This window comes from Odocoileus virginianus, chromosome 20 (assembly GCF_023699985.2).
Source record: "Odocoileus virginianus isolate 20LAN1187 ecotype Illinois chromosome 20, Ovbor_1.2, whole genome shotgun sequence".
NCBI lineage: Eukaryota > Metazoa > Chordata > Mammalia > Artiodactyla > Cervidae > Odocoileus > Odocoileus virginianus.
In genome coordinates, this window is record NC_069693.1 from 212,420 (window position 1) to 237,291 (window position 24,872).

At 50.6% G+C, this 24,872-nt stretch overlaps 1 protein-coding gene and 1 long non-coding RNA gene across 4 annotated transcripts; both read right to left on the reverse strand.

Annotated features, from left to right (window-relative positions):
- Positions 1 to 2,800: 2,800 nt before the first annotated feature.
- LOC139029781 (uncharacterized) lies at positions 2,801 to 6,733 on the reverse strand. 3 transcript variants are annotated; one of them, XR_011481971.1, is made up of 3 exons: positions 6,621 to 6,733; positions 6,263 to 6,341; positions 2,801 to 5,830 (listed from the first exon to the last, which is right to left on the reverse strand). It is a non-coding gene; the product is annotated as an uncharacterized lncRNA (long non-coding RNA). The 3 variants fall into 3 exon arrangements; XR_011481970.1 differs by having other exon boundaries at positions 2,801 to 5,932; XR_011481969.1 differs by having other exon boundaries at positions 2,801 to 5,937.
- A 30-nt stretch (positions 6,734 to 6,763) lies between these two features.
- Positions 6,764 to 23,725, reverse strand: LOC110141360 (uncharacterized). The gene is given in 12 exon segments (XM_070451552.1): positions 6,764 to 7,197; positions 10,317 to 10,364; positions 10,593 to 10,871; positions 11,074 to 11,535; positions 12,612 to 12,651; positions 19,036 to 19,111; positions 20,954 to 21,427; positions 21,429 to 21,495; positions 22,605 to 22,652; positions 22,816 to 23,094; positions 23,214 to 23,573; positions 23,692 to 23,725. Coding segments are annotated over 12 exon segments (2,601 nt in total).
- Between the last annotated feature and the right edge of the window lie 1,147 nt (positions 23,726 to 24,872).

The window sequence follows — 24,872 nt, forward strand, 5'->3', positions numbered from 1 at the left end:
AAGAGAAGGGGAAGGGGAGAGGGAGATAGGGCTGCGGGGAGACCCGTGGGAGGCTGGGGAGGAGCAAGAAACTCTATTCACAGAAGCAGAACTTCTCCTCCTCCTCCTCCACACACAGTGGACAGGATGCCCCTCCGCCCAGAGACCCCGGGGACCTGCCCAGAGAGGAGCAGACACGCAGGGGACCCCTGTCCTGTCCCCCATCTCGGGCTCGTCCCTCCAGCAGCAGAGCTTGGACCTGTGAGGACGCCGAGGGCTGGGACTCAGGCGGCCTCCTAAGGCTCCCCCATCGGAGCTCCGCTGTCTACACCAGCGCTGTTCAACTCCTCTCTTGACCCGGAGAGTCACAGCCTCACGGAGACCCTCGGGTGGTCATTCCTGCGAGATGTCAGGCTTTTTATGGTCTGTGGGAGTGTCTAGAGCAGAAAACAAGAAGGGGCTCCCGGGTGGACTGAAGGCATCGGCCCGTCCCCCATTCACGCATCCTCCCAGCGGTGAGCGTATCTGGGTGGTGACCTGAAGGCCAGAAGGGATCCGACTCACCTGGTCCCCGCCCGAGAGATGTCCCCCGCCCGGGGCCCTCACTTCCTCCCCTGACACACAGCGCTGCTGGCTCTAGGGCTTTGTCACTGGTGAGACTGCCATGAGTCCTGGCAGCATTCTGGGTTTTTTTTTAAGTATGATTTCTCTCACTTCAATAAAAAACTAACTTTTCCAACAGAGAAACTTGAAACTGTCAACAACAAAGCCTTATTCCTCTTTGTCCCATCTCCTGGCCACCCCAGTTCTAGTTTTCTGTCATTAGGAAATTGACACCTTTGGTACCTCGTAGATGTGGAATAATATACCATTTGGCTTTCTGTGACTGGGTTATTGAAGGTACCATAATGTCCCTAGAGTTCATCCACCTGGTGGCATGTGTCAGAGATTCCCTCCTGGATTTCCCTGGTGGCTCAGTGGTTTAGAATATGCCTGACAGTGCAGGGGACATGGGTTCGATCCTCGGCCAGGAAGCATCCTACATGCTGGAGAGCACCTAAGCCCATGCCACACAATACCTGCCTGCCTGCCCTGGAAACTGGGCCACACAAGGACAAAAGCTACAACAATGAGAAACCCATACACCACAACCAGACTGACACCCTAGCCGGCTGCAACCAGACAAAGCCCACGTACAGCAACAGAGACCCAGCAGAGGCAGAAATGAATAGACAGTCCTTCCTTTTCCAGGCCGAATAATTGTCCACGGTTTTGTTGATCCGTTCATCAGCTGAGGGGCACTTGGATTGCTTCCGTCATCTGGCTGTTGTGAACACACTACCAGAAACACAGGTGTGCTAATGTCTCCAAGAGTCCATCCTCTCAATTCTCCTTGGAGATAATCAGAGGTGGAATGGCTGGATCATGCTAATAATATATTTAATTTCTGAGGAAGTACCATTATCTTACCATCTTACTGACCTGCTGCCCCCCTGACTTAACCACAGCTGTGACCAACTTACACTAACTATATGTTTGAAGGTGTTTATCTTGGGCCCTCTCCTGATCTCCAGACATTCCTGTTCAGCTCTCTCCCTGGCATCACAGTTGCATATCTAAGGGCTTTGCAGGAAAAATGCAGCATTTCAAAGTCCTACTCTCTGAGCCCTCCATGTAACACAACTCCATTTACCCAGTTGTTCAGGAGAAACATTTCAACATCATCTTAGCTCCTCTTTTTCCCTCAGTTACCACCTCCACTAAAAAATGTCAGGTACTTCCCTGGTGGTCCAGTGGCTAAACTCCCTGCTCCCTAGACTGGGGGCCTGGGTTCGATACCCCAGTCAAGGAGCTAGATCCCACGGGCTACAACTAAGAGTCACACGCTGTCCCTGAAGATCCCACATGCAACTAAGACCTCACCGGGCAAATACATAAGTAAAGATTTTTAAAGAGAAAAGAAACTGGATCACAATAGATCTAAATATATGTTCCCTGTCTCCATGATCTCCCTGGGCCATCGCAGCATCACTTCCTGCCTGGGGTGCCCAGCACTCTTGCCACAGCTCTTTCTTGCTGCCCTGGATCTTTCTGGGGTCTCCTGGTGGTTCAGAAAGTAAAGAATCCACTTGCAATGCAGGAGACCTGGGTTCGCTCCCTGGGTGGGGAAGATCCCCTGGAGAAGGGAGCGGCACCCTGCTCCAGTATTCTTGCCTGGAGATTCCTTATGGACAGAGGGGCATGGCAGGCTACAGCCCACGGGGTCAAAAAGAGCTGGACACGACTGAGAGGCTAACACCTTAGGGCTGATTCTGTTTTAACAGCCATTGGGATTCTGCTCCTTTCCTTGTGTGATTTTCCTCCAAACATGTCAGCAGCTGATGTGGACTAATTTTATTTTTCATATATTTTTAAAAGTTCTGGTCCACATAATGACAGCCCGTGATGACAGAAGTGCTCCTCATTCCCTTTATTTCAGTAAAATATTCATAGAATAAAATTGATATTTAAGACTGCATAGGGGACACTTTGGGGAATCCCAGGTATCTCACTGGTAAAGAATTTGCCTGCCAAGCAGGAGACTCTGGGTCAGGAAGATCCCCTGAAGGAGGGCATGGCAACCCACTGCAGTATTTTTTTTTTTTTAGCAGCATTTTATTTATTTATTTTTCCCCCATTTATTTTTATTAGTTGGAGGCTAATTACTTTACAATATTGCAATGGTCTTTGCGATACATTGACATGAATCAGCCATGGACCCACATGTATTCCCCATCCTGATCCCCCCTCCCACCTCCCTCTCCACCCGATCCCCCTGGGTCCTCCCAGTGCACCAGCCCCGAGCACCCGTCTCATGCATCCAACCTGGGCTGGTGATCTGTTTCACCCTAGATGATATACATGTTTTGATGCTGTTCTCTCTAAACATCCCACCCTCGCCTTCTCCCACAGAGTTCAAAAGTCTGTTCTGTACATCTGTGTCTCTTTTTCTGTTTTGCATATAGGGTTATCGTTACCATCTTTCTAAAATCCATATATATGCATTAGTATACTGTATTGGTCTTTTATCTTTCTGGCTTACTTCACTCTGTATAATGGGCTCCAGTTTCATCCATCTCATTAGAACTAATTCAGATGAATTCTTTGTAATGGCTGAGTAATATTCCATGGTGTATATGTACCACAGCTTTCTCATCCATTCGTCTGCTGATGGACATCTAGGTTGCTTCCATGTCCTGGCTATTATAAACAGTGCTGCAATGAACATTGGGGTGCATGTGTCTCTTTCAGATCTGGTTTCCTCGGTGTGTATGCCCAAAAGTGGGATTGCTGGGTCATATGGCAGTTCTATTTCCAGTGTTTTAAGAAATCTCCACACTGTTCTCCATAGCAGCTGTACTAGTTTGCATTCCCACCAACAGTGTAAGAGGGTTCCCTTTTCTCCACACCCTCTCCAGCATTTATTGCTTGTAGGCTTTTGGATAGCAGCCATCCTGACTGGAGTGTAATGGTACCTCATTGTGGTTTTGATTTGCATTTCTCTGATAATGAGTGATGTTGAGCATCTTTTCATGTGTTTGTTAGTCATCTGTATGTCTTCTTTGGAGAAATGTCTGTTTAGTTCTTTGGCCCATTTTTTGATTGGGTCATTTATTTTTCTGGAATTGAGTTGCAGGAGTTGCTTGTATATTTTTTAGATTAATTCTTTGTCTGTTGCTTCATTTGCTATTATTTTCTCCCAATCTAAGGGCTGTCTTTTCACCTTGCTTATAGTTTCCTTTGTTGTGCAAAAGCTTTTAAGTTTCATTAGGTCCCATTTGTTTGTTTTTACTTTTATTTCCAATATTCTGGGAGGTGGGTCATAGAGGATCCTGCTGTGATTTATGTCAGAGAGTGTTTTGCCTATGTTCTCCTCTAGGAGTTTTAGAGTTTCTGGCCTTACATTTAGATCTTTAATCCATTTTATTTTTGTGTATGGTGTTAGAAAGTGTTCTAGTTTCATTCTTTTACAAGTAGTGGACCAGTTTCCCCAGCACCACTTGTTAAAGAGGTTGTCTTTTTTCCATTGTATATTCTTGCCTCCTTTGTCGAAGATAAGGTGTCCATAGGTTCGTGGATTTATCTCTGGGCTTTCTATTCTGTTCCATTGATCTATATTTCTGTCTTTGTGCCAGTACCATACTGTCTTGATGACTGTAGCTTTGTAGTATAGTCTGAAGTCAGGCAGGTTGATTCCTCCAGTTCCATTCTTCTTTCTCAAGATTACTTTGGCTACTTGAAGTTTTTTGTATTTCCATAGAAATTGTGAAATTATTTGTTCTAGTTCTGTGAAAATACCATTGGTAGCTTGATAGGGATTGCATTGAATCTATAGATTGCTTTGAGTAGTATAGTCATTTTGACAATATTGATTCTTCCAATCCATGAACACAGTATATTTCTCCATCTGTTTGTGTCCTCTTTGATTTCTTTCATCAGTGTTTTATATTTTTCTACATATAGGTCTTTTGTTTCTTTAGGTAGATATACTCCTAAGTATTTTATTCTTTTTGTTGCTATGGTGAATGGTATTGTTTCCTTAATTTCTCTTTCTGTTTTCTCATTGTTAGTGTATAGGAATGCAAGGGATTTCTGTGTGTTAATTTTATATCCTGCAACTTCAATATATTCATTGATTAGCTCTAGTAATTTTCTGGTAGAGTCTTTAGGGTTTTCTATGTAGAGGATCATGTCATCTGCAGAGAGAGTTTCACTTCTTATTTTCCTATCTGGATTCCTTTTACTTCTTTTTCTGCTCTGATTGCTGTGGCCAAAACTTCCAAAACTATCCTGAATAGTAGTGGTGAGAGTGGGCACCCTTGTCTTGTTTCTGGGGAAATGCTTTCAATTTTCACCACTGAGGGTAATGCTTGCTGTGGGTTTGTCATATATAGCTTTTATTATGATGAGGTATGTTCCTTCTATTCCTGCTTTCTGGAGAGTTTTAATCATAAATGGATTTTGAATTTTGTCAAAGGCTTTTTCTGCATCTATTGAGATAATCATATGGTTTTTATCTTTCAATTTGTTAATGTGGTGTATTACATTGAATGATTTGCGGATATTAAAAAATCCTTGCATTCCTGGGATAAAGCCCACTTGGTCATGATGTATGATTTTTTTAATATGTTGTTGGATTCTGTTTGCTAGAATTTTGTTAAGGATTTTTGCATCTATGTTCATCAGTGATATTGGCCTGTAGTTTTCTTTTTTTGTGGCATCTTTGTCTGGTTTTGGAATTAGAGTGATGGTGGCCTCATAGAATGAGTTCGGAAGTTTACCTTCTTCTGCAATTTTCTGGAAGAGTTTGAGTAAGATAGGTGTTAGCTCTTCTCTAAATTTTTGGTAGAATTCAGCTGTGAAGCCATCTGGTCCTGGGCTTTTGTTTGCTGGAAGATTTTTGATTACAGTTTCGATTTCCTTGCTTGTGATGGATCTGTTAAGGTCCCCACTGCAGTATTCTTGCCTGGAGAATCCCATGGACAGAGGAGCCTGGCAGCTACAGTCCATGGCATTGAAGAAAATGGACATGACTCAGCAACTAAATAACAACATGTTACACCTGAGTGGCAGTAAGAACATCACCATGTTAGTGCAACCATCATCTGTCGATTTCCAGAATGCTTTCATCATCCGAAACAGAAACTCTGGGTGGAGCGTCAGCAGGGAAGAGCCGGCCAGGACTTCAAATCCAGCCTGCAGTGTGGCCTCCGTCCCCTGCGTGGGGAGGAAATACAGCTGCTCCGACTGTGCGGGAAGTGGATGGAACCATCTCTGGTGAATCTTCTGACCCGAGGGCCATGTTTCCCAGCTAGAAGAAGCAGGAGGTGGGTGGGTTCAGTGACTCAGGGAAGAGATGAGGCTGCTGGTAAGACCAGGGTCAGGACCTGGAGGAGACGGGCTTCAAGATGAGCTGTGCTTAGGAGGAAGTTTGGGGAGCGTTTAGTGATTTGTTGGATCCGTAGAAGGGGTGAAGGTTGAATAAAGGACATTGTGCCCCTTCAACCAAGCCCCAACCCCCTCACCCAGCCCCACCTTCTAACAGTTCTCACACCCCTGCAGCTTCTGGCCTAAGTGATGAGGGCTGCCTTGTCATCAGTGTGGCAGGGAACCCAGTAGAGAAACGAGTTTGTGGAGGGAAACGGCAGCTGAGTTTTGGCCGCCCCGAGTGTAGCAATCCCAGGAGCCACCCCGGCGGAGGTGTGCACTGGGATGTTGGGTGGTGAGGTGCCCCATCACTCACCTGAGGGGTTAAAGGCAGATTTCCTTTGTCTCTGACACGCCCTGCCGGCTTGGCTGACGTCCTTGTGCAGCACCTCACTCTGCAGGACAGACCAGGCTCTTGCAGTCTTTTCAGATTGGGATTCAATGGGGATGCGGACTCACCCAGCCCCCAGCCGTGGTTCAAGGACAGGAGGGGTGGCCGTGGGACAGGGCGGTTGGCCCCACAGACCTCCTGGAGCACGGCAGGGACCTCCATCCCTGATAGTGGGCGGAGGTGAGGCCAGTCCCCAAGCGGAATCCTCAGGTGCCCCTGCCCACCCTCCTTCCCGTCAGCCTCCTGCCCTCCCCTCAGCCTCCTCCCCTGGGGCAGTGCTCACAGGAGGCCCAGGAGACAGAGGAGGAGGAGGAGCAGGGTCTTGACAGCCGCTTCCCAGATGGTCACCAAGACCGCGTCTGCTGGGCGTGCGGACCGCCCTGCGGGAGAGTGGACGAGGCCCGGGTCACCCGCTGATCCTCAGCCTCATCCTCCCGCTCCCTGGCGGACTGCGTACCCTGGCCTTCCAGGCTCCCCCGGATGGAGGACCCCACGTGCCCGCCTCCCCCACCCCGCCACCTGCCGGTCCAGCAGTTGTTGTCGGGGGTACTCAGGGCCTGCGGGCGGGGGTGGGCCACCGCGGGCAGCCCCTGGACACTCACGCTGCAGCGAGACCCTCAGAGAGACATGCTGGGAGCCCAGGGCGTGCTGAGCTCGGCAGGTGAACTCCCCTTCGTCTCCCATGAGCACCCGCGGCAGCTCAAGCACTTCCGGGTGGCTGGGCAGCGAGGCGCTCAGGGTCAGGCTCCCCCGGGCCCAGCTGATCCTGGCGGGGGGATTGCTGTCGACGACGCAGACCAGGCGCAGGGACTCGCCCTCCCTGACTGAAAGAGAGGATCCGTTCTCCTGGGCTTTGGATGCTAGAGAAAAGGAGACCGAGGGTCAGAGAGACCCAGAGACTGGGAGGAAGAGGAAGATATAGCTGGAGGAGGGCTGAGAGGGCGTGGCCCACAGACACTGGGAGAACCAAAGACTCTGTGAGAGGGATCCAGAGAGAGCGCGTGAGAGTGGTCACTGCTGTGTGCTCAGTCTGGGCGCCGACGGGCTCTGCCTCCTGGATCCAGCCCCCACGAGGCAAACAGGGAGGCTCTTGGCCTACACAGGACACCCGTAAGTGCTGTCAGCCCTGCCGTTAATTCCATGTGCCCTTCGCTGACCCTGAAACCTCTTGTCCCTTATTCATGGTTTCACTTGACGCCAATTTACTGATTGAACAAGCTGTCTCCAAGGAGGCTCAGGCTTCCCTGGTGGCTCAGCGGTAAAGAACCCACCAGGTAAAGAACCAGTTCAGGAGATGTGGGTTCGATCCCTGGGTTGGGAAGATCCCCTGGAGGAGGAAATGGCAACCCACTCAAGTATTCTTTCCTGGAGAATCCCATGAACAGTGGAGCCTGGTGGGCTAAAGTCCATGGGGTCACAAAAGAGTTAAGACGTGACTTAGCGATAGCAACTAAACAACAAGGAGGCTCACTCTTAGAAACAGTCTGGTGAGGAGCTCAGGCCCAGGAACAGGGGCTCACAACACCACATATTACTTATGGTGGCAGTGACGTTGGGTGACAGGAGCCCCTGAGTAAGGCAATGTGAATGCTACTGTCAGGTCCAGGAGGGCTTCCTCGAGAAGGCAGCATGTGCAGTCAAGTGTGAAAGGAAAGCAGGGATGGCAAGATGATGATGAAGGGTTGGAAGGGCATTAAAGGAAGGAGGAACAGAGCTTGCAAAGATGACCAAGGCCTGTGCAAATCGGGGAAAAGCACATAGACTTGTAAGGCTGGAGGGAAGGGGTTAGGGTGGGTGTGGGGGGGGGGGGTCTTCAGAAATGAGGCCACAGGACGAATAGTGGCATTTGTTTTTTTAAACTCAAAGTGGGAGAAGCAAATGTGATTGATAAATGTAGCTGCAGGTATGCATACATGCTAAGTTGCTTCAGTCGTGTCCAACTCTTTGAGACTCTATGGACTAGCCAACCAGGTTCTTCTGTTTGTGGGATTCTCCAGGCAAGAATACTGGAGTGGGTTGCCATACTCTTCTCCAGGGGTCTTCCCAATCCAGGGCTTGAACCCAGGTCTCCCACATTGCAGGCAGATTCCATACCATCTGAGCCACCAGGGAAGCCCAAGAATACTGGAGTGGGTAGTCTATCCATCTAAGCACTGTAAAAATCACTGCATGTGTATGCTCAGTCGCTCAGTCATGTTTGACTCTTCGCTATCCCAGGGACTGTAGCCTGCCAGGTTCCTCTGTCCATGGAGATTCTCAAGGCAAGAATACTGGAGTGGGTTGGCATGCCCTCCTCCAGGGCTTCTTCCCAACCCAGGATCGAACCCAGGTCTTCCACATTGCAGGTGGATTCTGAGCCACCAGGGAAGCCCACTATATTCAATATCCCATGACAAAGCATAATGGAAAGAATATAAAAGGATATTACAATAGTTACAAGATTACTAGTGCAGTGTTTCAGTTAGTAGAATAAAACAGACACCACAATTTCCCACTGATAGATGCACAAGAACTCAGAATCCATCTATGAGCTGGAGTACTCTACAATCCTGAAGAATAGGGATGTCTGAACTGCTGCTAACAAAGGATGTCTGAGATGCTGTAGGCAAGCAAACCAAGGCTCAGAGCAGCTCATGGACACAGGTGACTTTCCACAAGGGGACTGGGCATCTGAGGACAGACTCTGCTGAACATTTTGAATTTCTGATCATGTGAAAGACATATGACAAACCTAGACAGCATATTAAAAAGCGGAGACATCACTTTGCCAACAAAGATCCATATAGTCAAAGCTATGGTTTCTCTACTAGTCATGTACAGATGTGAGAGTTGGACCATAAAGAAGACTGAGCACCGAAGAATTGATGCTTTCGAACTGTGGTGCTAGAGAAGACTCTTGAGAATCCTTTGGACTGCAAGGAGATCAAATCAGTCAATCCTAAAGGAAACCAACCCTGAATATTCATTGGAAGGACTGATGCTGAAGCTGAAGCTCCAATACTTTGGCCACCTGATGCAAAGAGCCAATTCAATGGAAAAGACCTGGGAATGACTGAAGGCAGGAGGAGAAGGGGATGACAGAGGATGAGATGGTTGGATGGCATCACTGACTCAATAGACATAAGTTTGTGAAAACTCCAGGAGATAATGAAGGACAGGGAAGCCTGACGTGCTACAATTCATGGGGTCGCAAAGAGTTGGACACAACTGAGCGACTGAACAACAATACATAACCTGTCAAAATAGATGTAAATTACAAACTATTGGGAGAGGACTTCCCTGGTGGTCCAGCAGTGAAGAATCCACCTGCCAATGCAGGAAGCGTGAGTTTGATACCTGATCCGGGAGGATCCCACATGCTGCAGGGCAACTAAGCCCGTGTGCTACAACTACTGAGCCTGTGCTCTAGAGCCCAGGAGCCGCAACTACTGAGCTCACGTTCTGCAGCTACTGCAGCCTACACACGTAGAATCAGTGCTCTGCAACAAGAGGAGCCAGCACAGTGAGAAGCCCTACACCAAAAGCAGAGAGTAGCCCCTGCTCGCCACAAGTAGAGAAAAGGCTGTGCAGCAACGAAGACCCAGTGCAGCCAAAAATAAAATTTAAAATGTAAAACTATTTAAATAAAAAAAATTTTTTAATGTAAAACTATTGGGAGAAAATAATCAGCAGAGCTGGAGGAGTCAGGTGGTGGATGGTGAGGCGCTTTGAGGGGTGGACTCTGCGCTGGGGATGCCGCCCTGCTCTTGGGAAGCAGAAGAGGAAGTGGACAAGGCCACGGGAGTGAGGGGCCAGTGGAGACAGCTGGGCAGAGTGGCCATGGGGGCAGGGGAGGGGCAGGGACCACTGGGCTCACCCACTGGGGGGCTCCGGTCACTGGGGTTGGTCCAGAGTGAGGCAGGGACCAGCAGAGCCCAGCCCAGCCCTGAGCCGGAAGCAGACTCACCCCCGACAGCCCAGGAGGGGCCCTCCCTCATACCTGTGCTGTTTCCTTGAAAGACAGTCACCGCCAAGTTCTGTGGTGGGTCTGGGACAGAGAGACATGGCGGATCCACGTCAGTGGTGAGGCCTTGGTGGACATGGGCCCAGTGTCCCCAGGAGCTGCAGAAATGGGGAAAGGGTGGGGGGGGGCGGGCGTCCTCCTGACCCCCTCCCAGCCTGGATTCCAGAGTCTGATGTCTGAGGCCCTGGTGCCCCCTTCCCCTCTGCCCTCCGGACCCCGTCAGGGACCCAGGCATCCTGGCCCAGCACTCACAGGACACATTGAGGCGGACGACCCTCGTTGTGGTCACTTCCGCTCCAGGCAAGGTCACCTGACAGGTGAGCGTGGTGCCGTGGTCCTGGGGCCGTGGAGTGAGAGTGAGCACCGAGGAGAGGGCTGTTGTGAGAACGTGGGAAGAGACGGTCGCTCCCTTCCAGGAGAAGATGGGGGGCGTGCCCCGCTCACAGGCCCAGGGCACAGAGCAGGTCAGATTCCCGGGGTGGCCGGACACCAGGGTCCCCGAAATGAGGATGGCAGGTGTGTGGTTGAGGGCTGGTGAGAAGAGGGGGGACACAGGGGATCGGGAGGAGGGTTTGAGGTGCAGCCCCCAGAGAAGCCTCAGGCTTCGGTCCAGCCTCTCCCCCTGGGCTGCCACTTGACCCCAGAGCCCATCCCAGGAGGGGCTCCCATCCCAACCCTGCCCTGGGACACTCCCTGCGACCTCTCCTGGACCTCCCCCCACAGCCCGCCTTACGTGTCACATGCAAGGAGAGCTGGTTAGACCTGTAATTGTTTTCCACACTTCCTCGTTCCATCCGAAAAAAGTAGGAACCGTTGTCCCTCCTCCTGGCGTCTCTGATCTCCAAGGAGCAGTTGTAGGCCCGGGTGTCCCCGAGGAGATGGAATCGCCCCTGGGTCTCCTCCTGCACTTCTCGGTCTGGGTTGTTTGTAGCCACGGGAGCATCCTTGGACGTCGCAGCCCCTTCCCGAAACCAGTAGCCCAGAGTTGAGGTAAAGATGCCCCAGACATTCCAGGGGTAGGAGAAGGAGCAGGGCACGTGGACGCACAGGCCCTCCTCCACTGTCACCAGCTCCGGCAGCTGCAGCTTGTAATTCTCCCCAGGCCCCATCTGGCCCCTGGCTGCCTCCCTCTGCCAGAGCAGGGCCACCAGCAGCGGCAGTAGCAGCATATCTGTGGTTGGCGGTGGCAGATTGCCTCAGGGCAAGCCTCTTTCTCAAGGTTCCTTTCGCAGGAAATGGAAGTGAAAGTTGCGAGATCTAGAGGAGGCAACAGCAGGAAGACGAGGATGAGGTCAGAAGGAACCTCTGTCAGAAGAGGAACTTCACGTGAGAGAACGTTGGCAGAGCTTCCTCTGCCCTGAGGGATCCACCACCCACCCACCACCTCATGTCCATTCCTGGGGACGCTGGGCCAAGGAAGGTGAGAGACTTGCACAGATTCACATCCCATGCTGGGCCAGAGCCCCACCTCCCACCTCTCTGTCAATGTCCTTCCCCTCGGGGGTCATTTTCTGCAAAGCAACAAAGAGTCCCTTCTGGCCAGACCCCCTGAGTCACAGCTAGTAGGTGTTTGTGAAGATGGGTCCAGCCAGGGTGGGACCTGAGGACATGGGAGGTGGGGGGCGAGGAGGTCCACTGTCCACCCTCCCTCAGTGCCCACGTGGTGAGGTCACACACCCTTGAGGCACCGTCCAGTGGAGACACAGTAAGTGTCCCAGCATTCGGAGCTCCCTGTGAAGAGGAACTGTAATTCTGTGAATGTTTGTTTTATGTATTTTGAGGCTCCATTTATAGATGCATACATGTTTAGAATTTTATATTTGAGGGGGACAGTGAATTAAACCTTTGCTCTTTATGAAGTGCTCCTTCTTAATGCCACTGGCATCAAAAACTCACCCAGGGAATTCCCTGGTGGTCCAGTGGTTAGGATTATCCCTGCCCAGGGCTAGGGTTCAAATCCCTAGTTGGGAAACTAAGATCCCTGCAAGCTGCACAGCATGGCTAAAACAAAACAAATGAACGACAACCGTGAAAAACCTTCTCCAGCTTACGTTAGGATAACGACATCAGCGTTTCATGCTTAGTACTTGCACCATGTATCTTCTGACATCTCATTTCAGACTTTCTGAATCCTTAAGTTCTAGTCATGTTTCTTGTCAATATGGGGAGACAGATTTCCTTCATTTGCCCTGTCCTTCGTTCCTCTGAAAGCACAGGGATGTATAGTGAAGAGAGCAAGGTGAACGTGACATACCAAGACTTTCTCCTCACCCTCTGGCAGGGAGCTGGGCGAGGCATCGGGAAATGAAATCTAGGGGTTGGCAGGAGGGGTGTGACCAGGAGCCTCAGGGTGGGGGGGTCACCAGAAGTAAGTAGGAGAGTGTGCTTAACCCAGAATGTCTAGAATATGGTGAGCACTCGGAGGCAGCTGTTATTTTTTTGTGGGTTGGGGTTGTAGGGTTACCACAGTTGCCCTCATGGCCTCCATGACTGGTTGCCACACAGCCCTTCCCCCTTTCCCCAGAGTTACTTCCTCTCACTGTTCCAGTACATGACAGGCTCTGCCCTGCATCTCCGGCTTTGCTCATGCAAAAGTGGGGGCTGGGGGGCTTTGGTGCTCAGGACACAAAGAATTAGGATGACCAGACTGGGAACCATCCACCACTGGGAACCATCAGGATTTGCTGGGCGAGAGTCTTGCTCCTGAATATGGGGAAGGATGTTCCTCTTGTGAATCTTGTGGGTGGGAAGTGATGGGAAAGTAGGACGGGCATTGAAGAGGAGGCTCATTAAATGGGCTTATTGTCGGTTTTCATAATGTCTTAGGACATTCCCATTGTTTGCTTTCTTTATTTTTCTGAGACATGTTGCTTTGTCTTCTCTTGAGTTTATAATGCACAATCCTTTCCTTAGATACCGAGTCTTTTATCCCCTCTGCCATTTTCCTAGATGCTTCTCTATTCCCTTCTCCCCAAGCCAACTGTACTCCTTTCCATGAACTGCTCTTCTTAACTACAATGCAAAGAGTGAAAACAGAATGAAAGACATCTCATTCAATCCTCACGAAAGTATGCTGGGTCTGAAGAACACACTAAAGCATTCCTCTTCAATACTCAAAGTATCTGTGGTCCCCTTTCTAGGGCCTGGGACTTTGTAACACCAAGGGCACCTACAAATGAGAGGATTGTGTAAAATTGTGTTAAGCTCCTTCCCAGCTCTAATGACCTATGATGCAATATATTCCATGTACAATTTAGAATCCAACACATCAAGTTCTACCAAAGCTCTCACTCAGAATTTGAGATTGCACTGAATTTATCCATCTGATCTCCTAGCAATATTGTCTTCCAATCCATGAACATGGTACATAGCTCCATTTATTTAGGTCTTCTTTCATTTCTTTAAGCATGTGCTCAATATACAGGACTTATATACATTTCAGTTCATTTTACATTTCATGTAACTGTAAACTGCATCTTTAAAAAAATATTCAATTTCTAATTGCCTTTGGCCAATACATAGAATTACAAAGGAACTTTGCAATTTGAATAAGTACCTTACCATCTGGCTGAACTCTATCCGGGCTTCCCAGGTGGCTCAGTGGCAAAGAATCTGCCTGCCAATGCACGAGACGCAGGTTTGATCCCTGGGTTGATAAGATCCCCTGGAGAAGGAAATGGCAACCCACTTCTTGCCTGGGAGATCCCATGGACGGAGGAGCCTGGCGGGCTACAGTCGATCAGGACACAAACGAGTCAGACACAACTTAGCAACTAAACAAAAACAAACTCTATGCTTGGTCTTAGCAGTTTCTTTGTGGATAACTTTAGAATTTCTAGGCACACAGTTACTATATCATCTGTAAATAAGGACTGTTTTACTTCTTTTATGAATCGGATAGCTCTTACTTCTGCTTCTTGCATTTATTGCACTGGAGAGAATCTATAATATATTGCTTAATAGAAGTTGTAAGAGCAGCCATCATTGCCTGATTTCCAGTTCTGTGACTTCTGGGACTGGCCCCTCCAAGCCTTAGGAGAAGTTGTCAGCAAAAAGTTTATGTGTTTGGAGTCCACAAAAAGCTCTGTGTCACGATCCTCATTACCTGTTTTCTGTGTATACTTTCATTGCTCTCTCACAACAGTCTAGCTAGACAGGAATGGTTTCCCTGCTCACACAACAGCAAAGTGAGGCATAGAGGGATAAAGTGACTCATTCGATGAGTTACATAAATGAATCTGAACTCAGTTCTTTTGGTCACAGCCCTCCACTCCTGGGCAGCAGATTGGACGGAGGTCCGTCTAGTCAAAGCTGTGGTTTTCCCACCAGTCATGTACAGATGTGACAATTGGACCATAATGAAGGCAGAGCACCGAAGAATTAATGCTTTTTGAACTGTGGTGCTGGAGAAGACTCTTGAGAGTCCCTTGGACAGCAAGGAGATCAATTCAGTCAATCCTAAAGGAAATCAACCCTGAATATTCATTGGAAAGACTGAGGCTGAAGCTGAAGCTCCAATACTTTGGTCACCTGATGCAAAAAGCTGACTCAATGGACAAGACCCTGATGCTGAGAAAGAGTGAGGGCAGGAGGAGATGGGGATGACAGAGGATGAGATGGTTGGGTGGCGTCAACAACTCAATGGACATGAGTTTGAGCAAGCTCAAGAAGATGGTTAGGGAAGATAGCCAGGGAAGCCTGGTGTGCTGCAGCTCATGAGACTGCAAACAGTTGGACATGATTTTAGGAGCCGAACAACAACAACTTTTGGTCACAAGTCCTATGGTCCTCCACCCATACCAGGGAACTCTGACCACTGCCAAGAAGGCCATTTGTTTTTAAATGATTGGAGGCTGAGTGTTACAGACTGAAAATTCGTGTTCTTATAACAAGAATGAATTGGGACACAGAAACACACAGCGGGGAGACCGTGTGAGGACACGGGGAGAAGACAACTGTCTCCAAGCCAAGGAGAGAGGGTTCAAAGGGAACCAAGCCTGCCGACACCTTGATCTCAGACTTCCAGGCTCCAGACCATGAGAAAAGAATTCCTCACTTATGTATCTTGATCTCTGAGTATTCAGTGTGAGTGCCTTCCTGTTTCTGAGGCTTCAGCTTGTGAAATCGGAGGAAAGCATAGTGAGGCTCTTGCTCATTTCTTGAGATGGGGCCAGCCCCAGCGGGGGCAGGGTGGTCTGCAGGGGGTGTCTGTCCAGAACTGGGGCTGGCATTCCTGAGAGGAAGGAGGAGAAGAAAGGATTCAGATCCAGGCAACAGGGTCTGGGAGAACTATGGAGTCAAAGACAATGGAATGGAATTGGACTGATAGAATTTTTATTACTTGCCCATTCATTTGTTCAAACATAGTTAATTCAGATTGACCAGCCCTTCGTGAGTATTTACATGGATCACATTATATTCTTTAAAAATGCTAGGAGAGAATACTATTGTCATATGTGTCTTAGAAATAGTAAAACTAGGGCTAAGAGAGATTATACACATTGTTTTCCTGAAGACACACACCTATAGATGCATCCCTGAGCCAGGACTCGAAACCAGTTCTTTCCAACTACGGTGCTGTCCTTTGTTCAGGCTGTGTGTGTAGGAGGTGCTGTGTGTGGAGTGATGGAAAAAGCAGACATAGTCCCTCATATTATGCAGTGTGTGGTTTTATGTGGTTTTTTTTTCTTTTGAGGGGGTGGTTTTGTTTGTTTTAGCCAAACCACACAGCTTGCAAAATCTTAGTTCCCTGACCAAGGATCAAACAGATGCCTCCTGCCATGGAAGCTTGGAGTCTTAAGCATTGGACCACAGGGAAATCCTGCTTATGGTTTTCTAGGAGAGGCAGTTAATAGACAAATATATCTCAAGATCTAAATTTGATAGGAGATATTTTGAAATATAAAGCAAGGGCAGGGGTAGGCAGGTTCTAGAAGACAGAGTAGAGATCAGATCCTGCAATAAAAATGGTAACCAGATACCCTCACTCATATTTGCTGCCTGCCTGCAACACCCTCAGGCTAACAGTTCAGTTCAGTTCAGTCACTCAGTCATGTCCGACTCTTTGCGGCAAGCGGGAAATAGAAACCCTGAAACAGTAGTGAAGAGAGGCAGACAGATCGTCCTCGGATTAGGAGAAAATGGTTGCTGTTGTTGTTTAGTCACTAAGTCTTGACTCTTTTGTGACCCTATGAACTGTAGCCCACCAGGCTTCTCTGTCCATGGGATTTTCCAGGCAAGAAGAGTGGAGTGGATTGCCCCTTCCTCCTCCAGGGAATCTTCCTGACCTAGGCATTGAACCTGCATCTCCTGCAATCGCAGGCAGATTCTCTACCACTGAGCCACCTAGGAAAGTGAAAGTCGCTCAGTTGTGTCCAACTCTTTGCGACCCCATGGACTATAATCCATGGAATTCTCCAGGCTGGAATACCAGAGTGGGTAGCCGTTCCCTTCTCCAGGGGATCTTCCCAACCCGGGGATTGAACCCAAGTCTCCCACATTGCAGGTGGATTCTTTACCAGCTGAGCCACCTGAAAAGTCCGAGAAAATGGTTATTTTACTTTATTTTTTTGGCCACGCCACACAGCTTGCAGGATTTTAGTTTCTGACCAGGAGTCAAACCCAGGCTCCCCTGCAGTGAAAGTGCCAAATCCTAACCACTGAACCACTAGGGAATTCCCCTGAAAATGGCTATTTTAGAAGATAGAGAGAAGGCTGACCATATTAAGGGAAAGCAAGGTGAAAATAAGTAAGTTAATAGTTTAAATCTACTATAGCCAAAACACAGAAAGGAAAAAAACGTGTCTGTTAATAACTATGACTGAAGTATTTGTATATGGATGAACCTCACCAATCAAAAGACAGAGACAGAGAATTTTATTAGCAAATGAGATTCAGCAACATGGTGAATCAATGATTTATTCCAGAAATATTGTGCATCTACTGTGAGTTACAAGCTAGGCATTCCTCTAGGCGTTGGGAAGACAATAGAGAAGAAAGTGATAACAACAGCAACAAACTGCCTTTGGGACTTACTCGAGGAGGGAAATGTTCTGATCGGTTATCAGGAGGACTTGCTTCATCCATGCCAGAGACTCTTCTAATCATGCCTCATAACTACTCTGAGCTTCCCTAGTGGCTCAGATGGTGTAGAATTGCATGCAGTGAGGGAGATCTGGGTGTGATTCCTGGGTCAGGAAGATCCCCTGGAGAAGCAAATGGCTACCCACTCCAGTATTCTTGCCTTGTTACAATAAGTCTTAACCACTGGACCACTAGGGAAGTCCCAATATTAATAATATTCCTATGTCACAGAAAATAAATAGAGGTCAGAGAGAGCACATCATTTGTCCAAGGTCACACACCTTGTAAATAAGATAGGATTTGAATGCAAGCAGTCCAGTTCCAGAGTACATGTTTTGAACCATGATACTATACTGACTCAAAGAGACACTCATTAAAAAAAGATAAAAAGAAGGTTACTGAAAATTTGAAAGTAACATAACAGAAAAGATGTCTCATGATTTCTGACAAGATGGGGATTGAACACACACTAAGGATTCCATTACCCAAGATCAACCAAGAAGAAACTGCAGGGGGAAATACGTAAATTAAATTTAAAACCTGATTTTCTGTCTTCTAGTTCTGCCAGTTCCTGAGAGAGGAGTTTTGAGATAATCAACTCTAACTGTGGATGTGCCTATTTCTCCTTGCAGCTCTGTGTTTGTTGATTTATTTTGAGAGACAATGCTCCATTATTGGGGGCATCTACACTTAGGATTTTACATCTTTTAATAAAACACTAGAGGCCATATATAGAGAGTGGGCATCACATGAGTCCATTTATATGACATTCAAGAATGGACAAAATGAATCAATAATGGTAGAAATCAGTGATTGCTGGAAAGGGGTGGGGGTGAATGAGAAGGGGAATAAAAGAATTTGGGGCCCTGATGGAAGTGTTCCCTATCTTGACTGGGGACATGGTTACAGGAGGTATGTGTTTGTCAAAGTTTGTTTAACTTCATACTTAAACTGTGTAAATACCTCAGTATGGGCTTCCCTGGTGACTCAGTGGTAAAGAATCTGCCTGCCATTGCAGGGGACATGGGTTCGATCCCTGGGTGGGGAAGATCCGCTGGAGAGGGAAATGGCAACCCACCCCAGTATTCTTGCCTGGGAGAATCCCATGGACAGAGGAGCCTGGTGAACTACGGTCCATGGGGTCGCAAAAGAGTCGGACACGACTTTGTGACTACACAACAACAACATCTCATTAAAGTTGATAGTAAATAACAGGGTGGTAGATTTGAAAGATACAGATCAGGAGTGATAAGTTGTGACGCTAGGATGCCTCAAGCTCTCTATCCTACTTCCTTGTCCTCATTGAGTCTGACACAGACTAGGTTTGGACCAATTCTCTTCCCCATAATCAATGTAAGAAGAAAAGGCTAAAGCCCTAGGAGAATATGATAATCTGATATACCAAGCAAAAATACCCCAGAACCAACCAACTAAACTATCTACATATTTCATCAGGAGCAGCCGTGCTAGAGCAGTTGAATCAGTAGTTTTAAACAACCCCATGTGGAATTCCAGGGAGTGATGGATGTTAGCAGGGAAATGCCAAGGGCTCGGACCAGGGGTACCGCCCACAAGGGGTAAGCTGAATGGGACCGCCCACCCCATTACTCACCCTGGAGCCGGAGCCCACGGCGTGGTTTGTGTCATCCATGCTTTGCACCGGCTGGGTCTTTCTGCGGGTCTTCACTCTAAGGGAACAGCCCCAGGCATTTCAGCCTGCTAATCTGGGGCACGGGGTAGGCAGACCATCCCCTCTATGAAGAGCATGGAATGAGAGAGGTGGTGGCAGCGGACCCAGCACCCAGGTGCTCCCACATGGACAACCCAGGAGCTGGACTGGGGCTGGGGAAGAAATCCCCAGGCTTGGTCCAGTTGCTTACGGGCTGATTCATGCCATCACTCAGCCTTCCTTCTCCGCCTGGGGGCTTTCCAACCAGTCCCCGGTCCTCCGGCTCAGGTCTTCTGAGATTCCAGGACCCTGAGCCCTTCCCACCCTGGGCTTCTACCCCCACCCTGGAGCCCCCCCCCCCCCACCTGAAGAGGAGATACAGGCAGAGAGAAAGCAGGACCGTGACACTAGCTCCCCCGACTGCTCCCAGGACCTTGCCGGCCCTGGGCTGTGGTTTACCTGCAGACAATTTGAATCTTGTTTCAACTCCAACTCCATTACATGGCATCTTCCCAACAGGCCACCCCTCTCTGTGTTCTGTTAGTGTACCCACCTGCCCCTTCCTTGACTTCCCATCCAAGACTCGGTCACTGGACGTTCCCATCGCTCTGTAGACCCTGGGGCCGGCCCCTTCCCCTGGACTCAGGACTGAGAATCTTCCACCACCAGCCACGCCAGCTGGGGCCCCGGGGTACCCCTTCTTCGAGCTCCATCCCTCTGGGGCTGTTCGAGTTGACTTGTGTTTCCCTCCCCCAAGTTCATATGTTGAAGTCCCCTCATCCCTAGTCACTCAGAATGTCACCTTATTTGGAGAGGAGATCTTTACTGAGGTAATTAAATTAAAATGAAGGCCCAGCAGGGCCTCCCGGTGGCTCAGTGGGAAGGAGTCTGCCAGTCAATGCGGGAGACACAGGTTCGATCCCTGGTCTGGGAAGATCTCACATGCCTCAGAGCAGCTAAGCCCCTGCGCCACAACTATTGAGTCTGTCCTCTAGAGCCCGAGAGCTGTAACGACTGAAGAAGCCCTTGTTCCCTAGAGCCTGTGCTCTGCAACTAGAGAAGCCACCACAATGAGCACCACAACTCAAGAGCAGCCCCCGCTCTCCACAATTAGACAAAGCCCCCGTAGCAACGAAGACCCAGCACAGCCAGAGATAAATTGTTTAATTAAAAAACATGAGATCAGCAGGGACTAATCCAATATGACTGATATCCTAAAAAGGGGAAATTTGGACACAGACGCATGCAGGCTTTTATGTTCTATGTAAACATAAAAGTGAGGATGGGGAGGCTTCCCAGATGGCATTAATGAAAAAGAACCTACCCCTCAATGCAGGATACCCTCATCCTCCTGGGAGCAGGAGCGGGATCCAGCAGCTGCGGGGGTGGGGTGGGGTGGGGGTGGGTGCTGTGGGTTCGATCCCTGGGTTAGGAAGATTCCGCTGGAGGAGGGTATGGCAACACACCCCAGTATTCTTGCCTGGAGAATCCCGTGGACAGGGGAGCCTGGAGGGCTGCAGTCCATGGGGTCACAAAGAGTCGGACACAACTGAAGTGACTGAGCACTCACAGCCACAAACATGAAAGCAGAGATGGGGGTGATGCTCCTACGAGCCAAGGAACACCAAAGGTTGCCAGCAAAACTGCCAGAAGCCACAGGGAGAGTCCTGGAACAATTCTCACAGCCTGGGATGGAGTCAACCCTGCTGACACCTTGATCCCAGGCTTCCAGCTGCCAGCACCGGAGGTGTATCTGCTTAAGCCCCCAGTTGGAGGTGGTTTGTTCTGGCTGCCCTAGCAGACTCATACAAGGATCCAGGCTCCTCTTCTCTCGGGCATCAGCCCTCGGCAGACCCCTGACCTGGCAGCAGCAGGACAGACCCGCTCCGGGCCCCGTGGGCACTCAGGGCCTCGCCGCTGAGGCGTTGCTGAAGTTCCCCTCCAGCGGCCCCTCGCCCAGCCGCCAGCGCAGGGGGGGCGCCGGCCGGGCTCTGGAGGAGCAGCTGCAGCGCAGACCCTCGCCCTCCTGGGAGCAGGAGGGGCCCAGCAGCTGCAGCGGGGGTAGCTGTGGGGAGACATGGGAGGGATCAGGGGCACCTCTCTCCCCCCTGGAACCCTGGGATCCTGTCCCCAGGGGCCCCCACACTCACAGACCACGGAGAGGCTCAGGGAGATATTTTGGGAGCCCAGCGGGTTCTGAGCCCGGCAGGTGAACACTTCTTCTGCTGCCCCTACACGAGGCAGCTCCAGGACCCCAGTGCTGGAGATGGGGGTGACCTCCAGGGCGGGAGACCCCCGGAACCAGCTCAGCTGTGCGGGGGGGTTGCTGTCAGCAACACAGCAGCCGCAGCACCTGGCCCTCCTGGACGGGAAGGGATGAGGTGTTCTGCAGAATCTTGAGGGCTTCGGGGGAAGAGAAGGGCAGAGAGACAGAGAGATGGGCTGGGCAAAGCTGGCACCTCTCTCCTCCTGTGATGTCCACACTAGCTCTGGGGAGGGGACTGGCAGAGTCTGAACCACAGGCATTCAGAAGAAGCCCCAGCAGTTTCCCTGGAGCTGCCCAGACTGTCCATCAGATGGGGCACAGAGGGCACAGGACAAGGATGTGTATGCTTGAGACAGTCAGTCGTGCTCAACCCTTTGTGACCCCATGGACTGTAGCCCTCCAGGCAAGAATACTGGAGTGGGTTGCCGTGCCCTCCTCCAGGGACTCTTCCTGACCCAGGGATCGGACCCGGGTCTCCCGCATTGTGGGCAGGTTCTTTACCACTGAGCCACCAGGGAAGACCTGGTGGACAAGGATACAGTGAGCAAACGTAGTTATGGGCCAAAGAAGAGAAAGCAGCAGGCGATAAAACATCAGAGAGGGATTTCCTTGGTGGTCCAGTGGTTAGGACTCCACACTTCCACTGCAGGGGACACGGGTTCCATCCCTGGTTAGGGAACTAAGATCCTGCATGCTGCATTGTGTGGCTAACTGCTGACACCCACCCACTCCCCCTCCCCCCAAAAAAACAAACATCAGAGAGAAAGCAAAAGGAATGTGACAGCTTCCTTTGAATTTAGCCAAAGAAAGCTGTGGGTGAGCTGAAGGTTAACTTCTGGGAGCTGAGCTTTCGGGATTCCACTCCCCATCTCTGCCCACCCCACCCCCCCACTCTCCCTGTGTCTGACCTCAATAGCTGGGCCCTCAAATATGTTCCAGTTAGTCCTCTGAGGGGGCTTCCCAGGTGGCACTAGTGGTAAAGAATCCGCCTGTCAATGCAGGAGACGCAGGAGTCATGGGTTTGATCCCTGGGTGGGGAAGATCCCCTGGAGAAGGAAATGGCAACCTACTCCAAGATTCTTGCCTGCAAAATCTCATGGACAGAGGAGCCTGGCGGGCTACAGTCCATGGGGTCGCAAAGAGTCTAACAAGACTGAGCAAAAAGTCCTCTGAGGTCCAACGAAACTCTGTCCTGGCAGAGACCTGGGTTCCATCCCCACTCTGGAGGGGAGAGGTTTCTTCCTACCTGTCCTGTTTCCTTGGAAGATGCTGATGGCCACGTGCTGTGGAGCATCTGTGACAGAAGGTTAAGCAGGATCAACATTTGTGGCAGGGATTGGGCGGGCACTGGTGCCATGGAAACAACCGTGAGCTGCAAGACCTGGATGTCAGGCCCCACCCCAGCTCCCCCTGCCCGCACACCCTCAGGCCCCCGGGCGTCCTCACCCCTCACTCACAGGTGACATTGAGCAGGATGGTCCGCTCCACCATCGCCCCGCTTCTGGGGAACTTCACCTAGCAGGTGAGCCTGGTGCCGTGGTCCTGGGGCCGTGGGGTGAGGGTGAGCACCGACGAGAAGGGGGTCCTGGGGCCCAGGGAGCTGGGGGCAGCTGACGTCCAGGAGAAGATGGGGGGCGTGGCCCGCTCGCAGGCCCAGGGCACAGAGCAGTTCAGGTTCCCGGGGCGGCCGGCCTCCAGGGCCCCGGGGCTGAGGACGTGGGGCTGGTGGGTGAGCGCTGGTGAGGGCAGAGAGAAGGATGGGGCCCCCTTGGCATGTTGTTAGCCTGCCCCAGGGTCCCCACCCCAGCCCTGGTTTCCAGTGCCCCTTTCTTTCCCTGAGGCCCCCCTACCATACCTGTCACGTTCAGAAAGAACATCTTGTTTAGATATGGGAATTTTCTGAAGTGTGTCTCGACTCGAAAGAAGTATGTCCCGCTGTCCCCTGCGTTGACATCAGTGATGCTCAGGCTGCAGTTTCTGGCCTGGGGCTCTCCGGGGAGGGAGAATCGCCCCTGGGTCCCCTCACGCAGCTTCTGTTCCGGCTTGTTCGTGGCCACCAGGGGATCGCGTTTTGTATCTGCCCCTTCCCGGAGCCAAAACATGTAGATCTTTCCAAAGGAAACCTGGGGATGGGGAAAGGTGCAGGGTAGGAGGATGCACAGGCCCTCCAGCACAGTCACATTCTGCTGCAGTTCCAGGTGCTGAGCTAGGGATGCTGGGCAGAGGGAGAAAGTCAGCCTGGAGCTCCAGTGCCTCGCCCCAGTGTGTGTGTGTGTGTGTGTGTGTGTCGGCGGGGGTGGGGGGGGGTTCCCCGTGCCCTTTGGCTCACTCACCTCCCCACAGCACGAGCAGCAGCAGCAGCCGCATCCCTTCCTGATGTCCCCTGGGGCAGGATCCACCTTCCGGATCCTTCTGAAAGAGAAGGCCAAGCTGCAGATAACGGGAGGGCGGAGGAAGCTCAGACAGGAAGCTGCGGTGAGATAACCAGGCCACAAGCCCCTAAGAGGAAACTTCAGGCTTAGAGAGTCAGCAGTGGTTGGCCCCGCCAAGATCATTCTGCCATTTCTGCATATTGGAAGGTGACCCCTGAGGACCAGAGGGGGCAAGGGGCTTGCCTGAGTGAGGCAGGAAGGAAGGACGGGAGCCCCGGAGTCCTGCCTCCTGGGCTCCTGCCCCGTTTTCTGCCCTGGATAAGGGGGCTCCCCTATGCAGCTCCCCGAGAGTCATGGCCTGGGGAATCCTCGTGGAGGCGGCCTGTTCGGGATGGAACTGGAGATATCCTATATGGGCACCAGGGGCAGGAGAAGGTGTGGGTGAGGCAAGAGAAGCAACACATGCCTTTACTTGATTCATTCATTCATTCATTCACAAACTAACATAGAACAGGACAGATTTGGCGACTTCCCTGGTGGTCTGGTGGTTAAGAATCCACCTTGCACCACAGGGGATGTGGCTTTGGTCCCTGTTTGGGGAACTAAGATCCCACAGGCCTGGGGCAGCCGAGCCCACGTGCCGCAACTACTGAAGCCTGTGCACTCTGGAGCCTGTGTGCCCCAACTAGAGAGAAGCCCGTGCGCCACACGAAAGAGCCTGTGTGCCGCTGCTAAGACCCAACATGGCCAAAATGGTTTTTTCCTAAACAAAAAAGACAGGTTTGAATCAGTCCTCACCCTTGACTAGCTCAAACAGTGGGGGAAGACAAACAAACCTGAGCTTTATTTAAGGGCAACCGGGAGCCACAGAAGGTTCTTGAGCAGAAGCTGGACAGAGTCATAGAGGTATCACATGATCTGGCTGAAGCCAGTGTAGGGAACAGCTGGAAGGGAGAGGCTGGAGGCCAAGAGGAAGCTTCTGTGATTGGGAAGAAGAGAACCATGCCTACGGGGAGACAGCAGCCTGGGTGATGGAAGAGAGACGCCACTGAAGACATTTTGAGGAAGTGAGATTTGAGGGGAGGCGTGGGGGACCGGGGGGAGAGAGAGACGTCTAGAGTGACTCTGTGAGTGCTGACTCC